Raw genomic sequence first — 13,530 nt, 5'->3', positions numbered from 1 at the left:
TGATTCTGGATTTTTGTCTGGTTGCCCTTTACAGTATGCTCTAATGTGATCTAGATAGATAGTCCATCCAATGACACCACTCTCTACCACCAAACCACTAGAGCCTAAGCAGCAAGCTACCAAGTTAAGGAGAAAATAAGGCAAACTGACTGTTCTTTGAAATGCTAGCTTTACGTTCCACCCTTGAGCCATGCCACAAAAATGCCCAGAATTAGGTTCAGTGCTTTCAGTATTGGAGCAGAAGCACTAAATCTTAATTAGTTCCATTCTGAAGCAGACGGATCTAATAAACAAACGCAGCTTCAGAGGGAATGGCATTATTGAGACTGACTCAACTGATCCTTAAACTCTGGATGAGGTGGCCATCGATTGACTGAAGTTACTGCTCTGTTGCAAAGAATTGCCTGATAATGAATCCTGAAACACAAGACAGGTGTTTTTTTTTTTTGTTTTTTTTTGCTTTTTTTTTTTTGTTTTGTTTTTTGTTTGGTTTTGTTTTTCTTAAAATGAGCCTGTTATGCTTTGTAGATAAGTTACATCTCATAACTCAACCTGTGCTCTCTCATGTTACTCCCATGATTTGAGTCAGACACCTACAAAAGTAGCTTACATAAAAATTCCTACACTCAAATGTGATATACCTAGATGAGATTAGAAACAAGTCCTGAAGACAACTAGGACTTTCCCTATTCCTTCCTAAAAACAAAGTTTTCCAATGTTTTAGTCATGAAGATACAGCTGGATCTTCCCTCGGCGCAGAATGGGGTCAGGGAGAGGGGAAATGGAAAGGGCGGGCAAAAGTTGACTTTAGGTACTCTTACTGTTGGTAAATATTCAGTGTGTCTTTTAAGTTACTTGCATGGTTAATAACTTCATTATTTCTTTCAATTTTAGTTCTGCATTTTTACTACAGCTGTATTTTACTACCTAGTTACATTTCTTCACTGTAGTGCCACATAAGATCAGTCTTCCTCCTAAAGAAATGTCACCACTTGTTATTTTCACTTTCCTTATATGCTCATCAGAGATCATTTCTGCCATTCTTTCTTCTAGGTAAACATCTCTGTTTAAAATGCAGTGTAACACTGGTCAAGATTAAGTCAGTTATCAGTCTCCCAACCATTTGGGCTGTCAGCATTTCAGTATGTTGAACAAATTCCGTCTTGGATTCTCTGACACCACTGGAAAACAATAATGATGATATGCATTAATACTTCTTTGATTAGTCAAAGTTGTAGGTCATACCTCCTGTCCTACTCCAAACACATATTTGATCCATTATTTAACACCAGCTCATCAGCTATGTCTCATCCAGATGGCAGCATCTGCATTTTGAGAGGTTTAGAATCTTCCCTCTATCTCTGTTTTCCCAAGAAGAAATGCTCTCTCCAGGAGAGCAGTTTTACAAAGCTCTAAAAGCCAGGTACTTGTTTTGTGATATTGTTCGGCAGCCCTCACCTGCAGCTAACAATCCCACTGTAGTAAATGTGCTCAGAAAGGAGATAATCTCCCAGAAAATTTGACTTGTAGGTCAGAGTGCAGTGGATGGATAAAGTAAATTAATGCTGTGCCGCTAAGTAGTTGTGTGGTTGTAACTATGAACTATAACAAAGCAGGACAGCATTACCTACAAATATATACATGAAAAGAGAGAAAGCACTGGAAAATGAATCCATGTCTCAGTACATTAAAGAAGTAAAAACAACTATGTGCCCTGATTGAAGATCTGCCTCAACACCCCCATCTTGAACATATGCACTTGATACCAAGCCGACTTTGGTGCTGATGATCTACAGAAGATTTGTGTTATTATCTTGTACGGTTTCTACCTTCAGACATCTGATCCTCTGGAAGGTACATTATGCCAACAACAACAACCCACTTTCATTTTAAAATAGTGTGAATAGACAGACTTCACTTCAAAAAGTCATTTATATTGCTCATATTAACATCCAGAAGACTCATCTCATCTTAGATTTTAATAAACTAAAAGCAGGTAATATAAACAGCAAGAATAAAATCAAAACCTTTCACTTGGTAGGCCGTACCACTTTAAAATATAGAAAACAGGCACTCCTTAAGGATTTCACAGTTCTGATCGAGAACATAACTAATCAAAGCTTCAGGATCTTAAGTGGTAATACCATGCAAGATCTGCTAATGATATTATTTAGTGCAAGCACTCTGGCAAGTATGACACAGAACAGATAAACCCCTAGCACATTTTTCATGTTTGAACTTGGCAAAACAGACCAGCCTCCAGCCCCTATATGAATACAGCTATACACTTACAGCACAGGTGCATATGAAGAAACATTCAGGCAACTTTTATGATTGCATGTCTAATTTTCTGAAATAACATAGTCCTAAGCATTAATGTCACAAAAATCCAAGATTCCTGCTTTAGAGTTATGTCTTCAAATGATTTCTTGGCCAAAGTTGTACTTTTTCTAAATGTCCTCATTCTTCTTCATAGCAAAAGACTCCACAACAATAGATATTCAGCATCCTTTTTATTTATTTATTTATTTTTTCCAGCCAGAAATACAGTTTCATATGCTATTTCAATAAATAGTGGTGTTTATTCCTTAAGCAATATCCCCATCTTCTTTGGCATCTGACCATATTGTTTTTCAAACTAAAGACTATATAGGAAGATTTTACTTTTCAGATCATTGTTCAATACATTAGATTTACAGAAGTGTAGTTAACTTCAACATACACATTAGTTAACAAACCTAGAAAAGAAAACCCAGGCCAGTAAAAGGCAGACAGCCAGGCTGCCTTCATTTACGGCTGTGGAGTAACTACTGGATTGATATGAACTCTCCATCTTCCACGGCATGTGAGCCAACCAGTGCTTCTTATTCTCTCTGAACAAACAAAAATTAACATAAAAAAAAGAAGAAAACAAATTGCATTGTACCAGAAACAACTGATCAAATAAGTTATGTTTCAAAACAATGTTATCCTAACTTCTACAGAGGTAATCAACCAAAACCAAGTCACACACACCGATTCAGTAAGAGATTGCACCTAAAAAAAAGCCTAATAACTATTTTTCATTTTCCAACATAAGTTACTAAAGCATTTTAAATACATCTAAGAACACAGCTGTCAAAACTGCTTTTGATGTCACGTTTGGATAAAAATTTCTTGAGCAACCAAGTAAGCCAGTGTATTCAATCTACCCTCAATTAATCCAGGATCATCTCTTCAAGGCTAACATAGGAATACTTCACTTGCACTCCATCAGAAAAAAAAAAATCCGTCTAACAAATCCCTGTAGAAGAGTTCAGTTCTTCAAATCAACTAAATTCCCAAAGCAACGACAAATTTATTTGACATCTTCTACTAATATATGTTACAGACATAATGAATTAGAACACTGACATACCGATGCAGACATTCTAGTATATTTCCTGAAATCTAAAGTGTATCCATGTTTAGGTGTTGAGACAATGTTAAAAACAAAAAAAAATCCCATTAACAAAAAAACCCTCCATTCCCCAAAAGATTTTTATGGTATTTGAATACACATCCTGAAAAATTCTGTAGAACAGAGGAGGCAAAGCGGTTTACTCCATCCAGAGTCAAAAAAAAAAAATAAATTCAGTGTGATTAAAGTAACAAACAAACTGAAGTTTAAATCCATAGAACGGCTCAGGGAAGAAGGAATCCGAAGACCTTTTAGTTCCAACCCCCGCATTTACCCCTGCATATATGAGTGAATTTCCCCCTCATCAGCAGTGCAAGACCAATTTCCAGACTGTTTAAATATCAAAAACAAGCAAGTTCAGCCAAGCTCACATTTCTTTCAATGATGTAAAAAACGAACAAACAAACGCCTCATAGAATTTCTCTACTGTAGAATACAGGAACAAAAACTAAAGACAAAAGACCCCCAAATTTGAGTATTTATCCAAAAGCAGTTTCTAACATTAGGCCAAAATTAGCAACAACCAAGCAGACATCACTGATCTTTCAGTGTTAAATTACTGTAGATGCTAGATCTAACTGTACAAAAAAATAAAAATCCCAAACCCAAAACAAACAAACAAAACAAAAAACCAACCCAAAAGCGTTATTAACATTTCGGAATTTTTGTTGTTGAAAGGTGTCCAAAGAAATATCCCCTAGTTGCAGTCAAGTTTGCATTAGAAGCTGCTTTTTCAGGCAAGATTTATCCTTCCAAGTATTTCTAACACATTGCATTGTCTAGATTTCGTTCAAATAAAATTTCTGATAACATTTAGCTGATACAACCACCTACAATGTGGACAGTCATGTACACAGTACAATAGTGGATTTTTGCAGCAACAGATAAACAATCAGAAATTGGTTCTACATTTGAGAAGACAGCTCATGTGTTATTTCTTGCAAACATACGGTCCCCTCTAAGGGTAAGGTGTTGGAGCTGGTATTGTAGCACTTCTGTGTCAGCAGGTTCCTTAATGCTCATTTTGTCTAAATTGAGGTAGTCCAGAGATTTTGAGTGAGCCCTTTTACCTTTTAAAAGGCAAAGAGGCAAGGGACCGTGAAGTGCTTTGTAGGGTTCATACGGTAAAGCCTTAGTGCATTTATCCCCTGAGCTGGGCATTCTTCTCCTCCTCCTTCCATTTACTGCTGGAATCTCGTATGGCTGATAATACCTACTTCTAGCTTTGTACAAACGGGAGGAACGTGCAAGTCCTGAATCAAGCTGTTTGGAGCGCAAGTTAGGCCCAGTTTCCCCCTTACTCTCTTCATTTCCTGTACATTTCTGGGCGAGTTTTAGCAGCTCCTCTCCAGTCGCGAAGCCAACCAGGTAGTTAGAATCCATGTGGAGAATCTGATATCCCGAAACCGTCCGTCGCATGGGTGAGCAGGGGGTACTGGAGCACCGTGGCTTCTCAGCTTCTGTTCGGCCTGCAGCATTCACCTCAGCCAGGGGCACCGGGAGCGTGGATATGGCACTTCTGGACTCTCCATTGATGTCAACTTCCATTTTAGACGCAATGCTATTCTCCTAAAATAAAACAGAGCTTGTTCAGAAACGGAGCCTTTACACAATAGGACAGGCTGAGAGAGGACTGCAGAAATAAGACTTTTTTATCAGCCACAAGTCAGCTCCAATACTTCCCTGCTCAGCTGCCTTACGAGCTGTGGGGACTCCTAACAAAGCAATTACTGACATCTGTCTTCTAAAATGGTTTCCAGTAGTTTTTAAGAACAAGTATGGGAAATATATTCCTGATACTGCATTCAAAACAATCGTGATTATTACTGAACGAAAAACAAGCATCTTCACACTCCATTTCTCATTTTAGTCCATTTGACCCCTTACATTCCCTCTTCTCAGGCCAACCATTTCCACATCCGTTGTAGTTTCTCCCATATTCAGCTACACATTGTTTCCATTGGCAATAATGTCAGAAAACACAGTTTTAGAAAACTTTTTCTAATAGCTACTACCTAGGGAATCACCATGGAACAGGCAATGCAGATGTGGGAACAGTTCATTTTACACCAAAAGAGCAGCATTCTGACTTTTCAACAGCATCTTTATGGGCTCTCAGGAAGTCTCCCCCTTCCAAAAACCATCACCTTATTCACAGTTAATCCAACAAATTATTTAATCTAACCTATTTTTAATAGTAGGAATAGTATTCTAGAGATGACTAAACAGCATAAGACAAAGCATCTCACAAATAACCTATGTTCTGATTTCTGTGGTACATTTTTTTTCCCTATTTGTTTTAGAAATAAAAATTTTGCCCTCTACCCTCCTCCACAGCTATTCCTAAAACACAGTTTGGTGTCTTTTTTTAACACAACAACCTCCTTCTACAAGTCAGTGCCACCTCTAACATAAAAAGATAGAAGTCGATATCACAACAAGTATATGCCAGTGGATGCCCAGGCACAGAGAAATCAATTCTTTTCAGTATCATTTACAATCCCCATGCCACACCTATGTCAGAACACAGAAAGGTCGCTTCTTCTTCCTCCCAGTCTATGCTTCCCCCACTATTAGCCCCACCTTTGCTCTTAATAGCAACTAGTGACTGCCTCACCAATGCCTTCTGGGAGGTGGGGTGGGATGGAGGGGACAAAAAAAACAGTTTTTTAATGGAGACTCAGAGAAGAAAAAAAATTCAGCATGCAAGCAGAAAAAAATTCTCCACTTCACTAAGAGTTCAAGAATATTTTCATAAATGAGATACTTTTTTTTGTTTGTTTGTTTTAAACAAATTTACCAGTTGGTAATAGCATGTTAAAGCTGCTACTTGCAGCCAGTCAAATCACAGGCAAGAATGGAACAAGCTAAGGGAGGGAAAATTTCACCTCCATTTCAATGAACCTTTTGTAATCAGCCACCCTATCCCATTCAAGATGACTCTCAATCTTAACATATGGGAGAAAGAAGTGCACAGATTTAACTTGCAAAAAAAACCAAAATATCCATCCATAAGAAAAATCTAAGCCTACCTTGTTTCCATTCAAGAACTGGAAAGGGAACAGAATAGGCAACACTCCAACTTCTACCTTTTCACTTAATGTCAAATCAACATTGCTCCTCCTGTCCTGTTCTAAGAAATGTGCAGGAAAACAAATCACCATATATTTGCTAAAGAGGATTTTGCTTTGCCACTGACAAACTTCTACTATAGTGAGATTGTTGTGCCTCTGTAGCACACCACCTGCCAGTAAGACATTAACATGGTAAGATAGAGTGGTGAGGTCCTGGAACAGACACTGTGGATGCCCCGTCTCTGGAGATGTTCAAGGCCAGGTTGGATGGAGTATATTTGGTGGCCCTGCCAGGCAGGGGGGTTGGAGCTCCATGATCTTTGAGGCCCCTTCCAACCTGGGTCATTCTGTGATTTTCAGCCACAGAGCTACATTCAGGGAAGTTCCAAGATTAATGCAAGAATAGCATGGAAAAATCTTGCACTGAAACTTTTGGTTATCATATGCTTTAGCCAAGAAACAAACTTAACTGTTCCTGTTCTTTTAATTCCTGATTTTTACCCTGCAGTTCAGAAACCACACTTACAGCATTATAGAAAGATTCAGCATGTTCTGTTTAGAAGTATAAACAATGCTAGAAAAAGCGCAGCTTAATCCCAGATGCATAAATAGAATTATCACACAGAGAGTTTAGTAATGAATCATTTTGTAGACAGCTGTAAACAGCCTCAATCAAATAAATCAATAATCTATGCTTTAAGGAAACAGAGTGAAGAAAAGGTGTCTCTGTGCAGTTACTGAGTTAAAAACAAACAAACAAAAGCCTTGAGAACTGGAAATCTCTCTTCTAAGTACAGCTTTTAAAATTAATTTACTTCAACCTGAAATACGGGTGTGTGTTCTGGTAACAGAAAGCAATCAACTTCAAAGAACAGCCAGAAGCAGGAAAGAAGAAAGAATAACAACCTTTCAACTGTCCCAAAACAGTACAAAGGGAAAACAAAACAGTACAAAGAGAAGTAAAAGGCCTTAAAGTGAGCAAGCTCCAGCCTAGTACTTAGTCTGAAGCTGCAGAACTTCCATGTCTGCACTGTGGTGCACGAAGCAGAAATCCAACAGACATTTGAACACAACAGTAGCATCAGAAGCCAAATTGCAAGATTTGGTGCCATAAACATCAGAAGCTTAAGGGAATAGCACGACTCGTTGGTGCGAGGAATGACTGGCCAGCTCCGCAGGCAGAGGTCCAAAACTCAGTGTATATGTGTTCAGCTGTTCTCTCCCAAGATTTAATGTGACTGACTCAAGCTGCCATATGGCTTCAATATGCTTTGTTTCCTTATCTGGTAAAAAAGATGGAGTAGCATTACTTAAGACTTCTATAAAAAAAAAAAATCATCTGATAGCTTCACAGTATCTGTGAATATAGATAACAGTACCTACAAATACGTTTAACACTTCTAGACTGAATTTTTAAGCTATCTCCACAGTTCTCTACATCAGATGACTACTACTAGGTTTGTTGCTGAGTAATAGCGTAAATCTGTCAGTAATTATCAGCATCAACTATAGTACTGAAGAAAAGCAACACTTTAGTTCAAAAAGATTAATCCTTCTGATCACTGATCCCCCCCGTCTTCTCGCTTCACAGGGACTGCCAATTCAAGATAATTTATAATTAAAGATTTACTATAGAATCAATACAAGGAGAAGATAAACAAGATGGCATTTACTTCTTTTTGCTACTGCTTCACTTTGCTGCTTTGAGAAGTGCAGGAAATCACTGCAAAGGTAACAGCAAACTAAAGGACTCACTTGATCAATACACACTAAAAGTGGTTCCAAGATGCACTTCCCTTAAATGAGATTTTTTCAAGATTATAACAATTATCTTTAAATTACAGACCAAGCTTTGCTTATAAAGAAATCTGTCCAAATCCAGCTAGATACTAACAAGGCTGGCTAAACCACAAAGAAAGAGAATTATGAATAGAAATGAAAGGTTAACTAGCACAAATAATGTTATTACCTCAATGAATGCAGTAGCATGCTTGGGACAGAAATTTGAGGGCAAAAAACAACAAAATACAAAGCCTCTGCTTCTTACACATACACCTGTCTGATTTCTGAGCATTTCACAGAAGTTACCATACTCAAGCCACTCAAGGACTGATGTATTACAAAAAAACAAAAACAAAAACAAAAACAAAAACAGAACTGTATTATGCATTAACATCACACTAACATACACACACACTAAATTGTCTGTTGTCTTGGATTAGAGCCCTGAAATGACCTCTAGTCATGTGCTCTCACTGCAACAAATAGTATTTTTTCACCTTTTTTCCCTCCTAATCATTAACTTTTTTTCTGCTAAATGTGTTACTTACATTTGTCTCCTCCTCAAAGAGAGGGGAAAGTGTCTTAAAAATAAATCACCTTTAATTATTCAGTATCTAAAGACAAACAAAGATGCAGCAGGGTTTCTCCTGACAGTCCTAAGCTTTATATACAACCTGTGTTCCTTCAAAACCACCAAAGTAAGCTGCTCTCAGAAAACAAACTGATTCTCTGTAAATTGGCACATCCCCACTGTTGTCCTACTATCTATCTACTAGAAGGTGAAGCAATTTGAGAACATGCCCTGCAGCTGCAATTTATTTGCTGCCATTTATTTAGATGAGCATTAGATTCCTGCCCACCTGAACACTGTTGCTTGGGTGTTCATTTTTCTTTTTCTTTCCCCCTTCTTTTTCTTTAGATAAGAAGCCTGCTGGAGATACCATTTGTTAAAAACCACCTAGATCTCTCTCACTGAGAAAATTCTCTTAATCTGTAGATGGAAGAAGGGAAAGTGGCAATAGATGCAGCACGTCCAAGTTGAGTACAAGCATCAAACACATCAGGCAGAGACACCAACTCAAGCAGTACCAGTTCTGATGTTTCCCACATCAGGTGAAAAAACATCTACATCTTCACCCTAGCGGTTCAAAAAAAGCCTCAAAAATATGCATGTAATGTGTATACCCTGAAATATCATCTTGTTCTGCTGTCATTAGTGGACACGTGATGGAATTACATACTTGTAGAGTAAAGGTTTCTGGAAACAATTATTTCCAATCTGCGATTAAAACATTAAGTATTTAGTGAAAACATTGCATCTTACAGACCAACACTATGCTTGTAGAGACAGGAAAACAGAAAAGAAGAAGCACAGAACAAGACAGGTTCTGATGAACTGTAAACATTCCTAAACACTTTCTGTTTGCTAAGACAAAGGCTAAGGTAGTCCAAGCTGAAGAAAAAGTAGCTGGAGGTAATATTAAACTCTTGCATTTCAGAATGTAAAAAAAATAACAGCTCTCAGTAACAAGTTAAAATGAAACTACAGAATCACAGAACGCATACAATTGGAAGGGACCTCTGAGGGCCATCTTGTCCAAATTCCCTGCAATGAGCAGGGATACAACAACTACATCAGGGTGCCCAGGGCTTGAGGCAGCCTCCCCTTGAAAATCTCCAGGGATGGGGCATCCACAACACTGGGCAGTGTCTCACCACCTCACTGTAGATTTTTTCCTTATGTCTAACCAAAATCTATGCTTCCTGAGCTTGAAGGCATTTCTCCTTTTCTATCAACACACGTCTTGCTAGAGTCTGTCCCCTTCTATCCTGCAGCTCCTCTTCAGATGCTGAAAAGCTATCAGGTCACCTTGCAGCCTTCTCTCAGTCTGTCCTCGTAGGAGGGGTGTTCCATTCCACAAATCATTTCTGTGGCAAAGACACTGTGACCAAGAGCAGGTGAAGGATTAAGACCTCCATCAATCCCAAGTGTGGGGCAACAACACAACACTTGTACCACACAGTTTGTGCAGAACAACAGTTTGCTAACTGGTTAAAAGAAAAAATAAAAAATGCACATGCCAAATTTACAGTAACATTCCTACTGCAAGAAGCAGTTAACTAATTTGTTAACTCTTGCTACTAATTTGGCTTTAAACAGAAAGCAAGCCTGATCCAGAAACAATTCCTCAGAACGGAGAGGGCCACAAGTGCTGAGGAACCACAGTGATGAGCTCCCCTGGCTGATGGGCAGCCAGCAGACCAGGCCAGCACTACAGCATGCTGTTACACCCAGCAGAGACAGAAGGAATTTCAAAAGCTGGTCCAGGCTGATGAATTTTGTATAAGGAGGCTTAGTAAGCAGGAAGAGTAAAAGAAAATGGTAGGAAAGACAGCCATTTAGTATCTCTTTGCTAAACAAGAAGAAAGAGAAGCATTTAAGAGGGTACCTTTTCCGGAATGTGTTCAGCTCTTTAAATAAGCAATACCCCTTTCTTTCAGGTTGAAGTCCCCCTCTTCATTCCACCATTAGCTAATGTTCCCAGCCAACACAAAGCAGCTATTTGCTATTAATGCTTATCAAAAGGGTGAGTGGTATGACACAGAACATTCCTGACACAAAAAACTGAGTTCTTTGGTTGGTAACAGCCAAAAACTAAGATGCGCGCTTTACAATTGCATTTTATGTTTTCACATCTTTGCTTTCCACCTTAATAACAAAAATAAGTAATTTTCAAAAGTTGCCTTCTCACAAGTTTTAGGTTAGCTGACTTCAGGGAAAAAAAAAACCAAACTACCACACACCACAACTTGTCTAAAGACACGAGAATCCCTTTTTAACACAGAAAAGAAAAAGATGGGATAATTTGGAAGATATCTCAGACTTCAGTGAATAAGTACTGATCTTTACCTTTAAAGAAAGCAAGCATGAACAGCAACGAGGGCATCCACTGACGTGAAACAGGTGTTAAGCAGAGTGCTGTTTTCACACCTGAAAACACAGCTCTGGAGATAACATGTTGAAAACATCAGCCTAGACAAGAACAGCTCTGTATTCAGGTTTGATTAGGAACAGCAATACAAAGACACTAGCCAAAAACAAGATGCGCTCTCGAAGCTATTGGGGAAGATACTATATTTAACTCATGTGATTTGCTTTGCTGGATTTCTCGCTTAACTGGAGCACTTCAGATGAGCAGCTCTCCCTCTCAAGGTGATGTAATCTGCACCAGATATTTAGGTATTTGCTGAAAAGGTACATCTCATTCGCTTACACCACCCGTATTAGAAAAAGGCCAGTTCCTAAGCTTCCTAAATGAAATAATGCAATGTCTTTAAAGTTCTCTTCTTCCTTCTCAAATGCTCCTTCCCATAGTTAATGCTGGCTAAACACATGTTCATGCAAGTGTAATACAAATAGGGGTGAATATTATTGAACAACCAATGGCATACCCAAGTACAGTGCATTTCTTTTTACTACAAGTGCCAAGTGAAAACTCTGACCAGGAACGCTGGGTTCGTTTGACTTTACCCTAACACACGCACTTGCACATAATCGTATGATTATGCAATGCTGGTGGCCAGGCCTTCGGAGTAAGGCTGGTCAAATAGAGGGATTATAAATGGCTACGATGTAGGTACTGTTACGCAAGAACTTCACTTCAATGGCCACACCACCCCTGCCTCTCTTCCCTCCATTTCAAAGTACGTGGGAGAAACTCCCTCCTCCATCTTCATTATTCTAATAAGAGCTCTCCTTCGAGGAAGGGGGAAAAAGAAAATAAAAGTACACTACATAGCTGAATGTGTTTCAAAACGCACAAACGGCAGCAGGGCAGCGGGAAGAGAGGCTTTCAGAACGGGGATGGGAGGGAAGGCTGGAAGGGGGATGAGCGCCGCGCACACCACAGCCTCTGCCCCGGGGGGCCCTCGGGGTTCAATGGAGCCCTGCTCCCTGCGCGGCTTCACCGCTCCCGCCGAGCCGCTGCACCCACCCGTTCCCAAGGGAAGCATCCATGCACGGAGGGACACGCAGGGCCTGGTGAACAGTCACAGAGGCGAGCAAGGACACGCTCGCAGAAAGCATCCCTTGCATATCGTTCGCTGCTTTCTGTGCAATAGGTACACACACAGTCCCTTTTACACCGGCTAAACCCCCTATGTAAAAGAGCACCATAATAACTGCACTAGAGAAGTGTACTCCTACAGCCCTGCGGAGCACTCGGGACTGCGCGGGGCATTTGCCGGTGACGAGGTCCCACCTGCAGAAAGGCTCACACAGCAGCGCGGGGACCGCCGCCGGCCGCAAGGGGCAGCCGGGAAGGATTACGGCTGGTCACGCACAGGCACAGCGCGGTACCGGGCTGCAGAGCTCACGGCGAACACCGGCGCCAGCTGCCCTCCCGCTCCCGCACGCGGCCGATCCCTGCGGGCACGCCCCGGGCTCCCGCTCCAAGCCACGAGAGACAGCCCCCGCCTTCCGCCCGGAGCCGAGCGCCGCGGGGCCGAGCCCGCATCCCGCGCGACGGCTCCGGGGACGCCCTCCCGGCGGCACTCAGCCCAGCACGACCTCCGGGAGCGCCGCGGCCGGGCCCAGGCGACCTCAGCCGGACCCCCGCCTTCAGCGCCGGCCGCCGCCCCTCTGTCTCTCCCGCCTGGACTCCGCCGCATGCCGCGGGAGACGCAGACGCCGAGCCCATCCCGCCTCCTACCTGCGCTCCAGGGCGGCGGGCTCGGCGCAGGGCGGCGGCGAGGGACGCGGCGGATGGCGGAGGGAGCGGCCGGGCGCTTCCCTTGCTCGTCCCGAAGCGGCCCCGCCCCGCTCGGCCCGTCGGGGGCGGGGCGTGCTGTCGGTTGGCAGGCCGCCATCTAGCGGCCGAATCCCGTCCCGCCTCGCTGCCTGCCGCACTGCTCCTTCGGGCACGGGGCCTCTGGGGGGTGCCGGGCGGTTGCGAAGGTAGTGGCGATCTTCAGAGAATGTTTTTGTCCTGTTCTCCAACATGAACCTCCCCCGGCACAACGTGAGGCCTTTCCCTCTCATCACTAGTTACACGGGAGAAGAGCTCGACCCCCATCTCCCCACGGCCTCAGGGAGTTGTAGAGAGCAATGAGGCCTCCCCTGAGCCTTCTCTTCTCCAGGCTAATAAAGCCATAGAATCAGGCACTGGTCACGCTGATTCTCTCAAGGAGATTTGTTTACTACAGGTATCTTTTCACTGTGCGCAGAGCCATAAA

The 13,530-nt window shown here is 41.7% G+C and overlaps 1 protein-coding gene across 2 annotated transcripts; it reads right to left on the bottom strand.

Annotated features, from left to right (window-relative positions):
* Positions 1-2,496: 2,496 nt before the first annotated feature.
* Positions 2,497-13,116, bottom strand: MACIR (macrophage immunometabolism regulator). Of its 2 annotated transcripts, none has more exons than XM_072359424.1 (2): positions 13,008-13,116; positions 2,497-5,008 (listed from the first exon to the last, which is right to left on the bottom strand). In XM_072359424.1, the coding sequence occupies exon 2, from the start codon at positions 4,985-4,987 to the stop codon at positions 4,364-4,366; it is 624 nt and encodes a 207-aa protein (XP_072215525.1). In that variant the 5' UTR covers positions 4,988-5,008; positions 13,008-13,116; the 3' UTR covers positions 2,497-4,363. The 2 variants fall into 2 exon arrangements, with proteins under 2 accessions (XP_072215525.1, XP_072215526.1); XM_072359425.1 differs by lacking the exon at positions 13,008-13,116 and adding an exon at positions 12,558-12,729.
* Positions 13,117-13,530: the final 414 nt, after the last annotated feature.

This window comes from Excalfactoria chinensis, chromosome Z (genome assembly GCF_039878825.1).
Source record: "Excalfactoria chinensis isolate bCotChi1 chromosome Z, bCotChi1.hap2, whole genome shotgun sequence".
NCBI lineage: Eukaryota > Metazoa > Chordata > Aves > Galliformes > Phasianidae > Excalfactoria > Excalfactoria chinensis.
Note: the sequence above shows the minus strand (reverse complement) of the source record. Positions and strands in the feature narration are given on the sequence as shown.

Excerpts from the sequence above, each read along its gene's own strand:
- MACIR (XM_072359424.1), bottom strand. The coding sequence starts at position 4,987 with ATGGAAGTTGACATCAATGGAGAGTCCAGAAGTGCCATATCCACGCTC.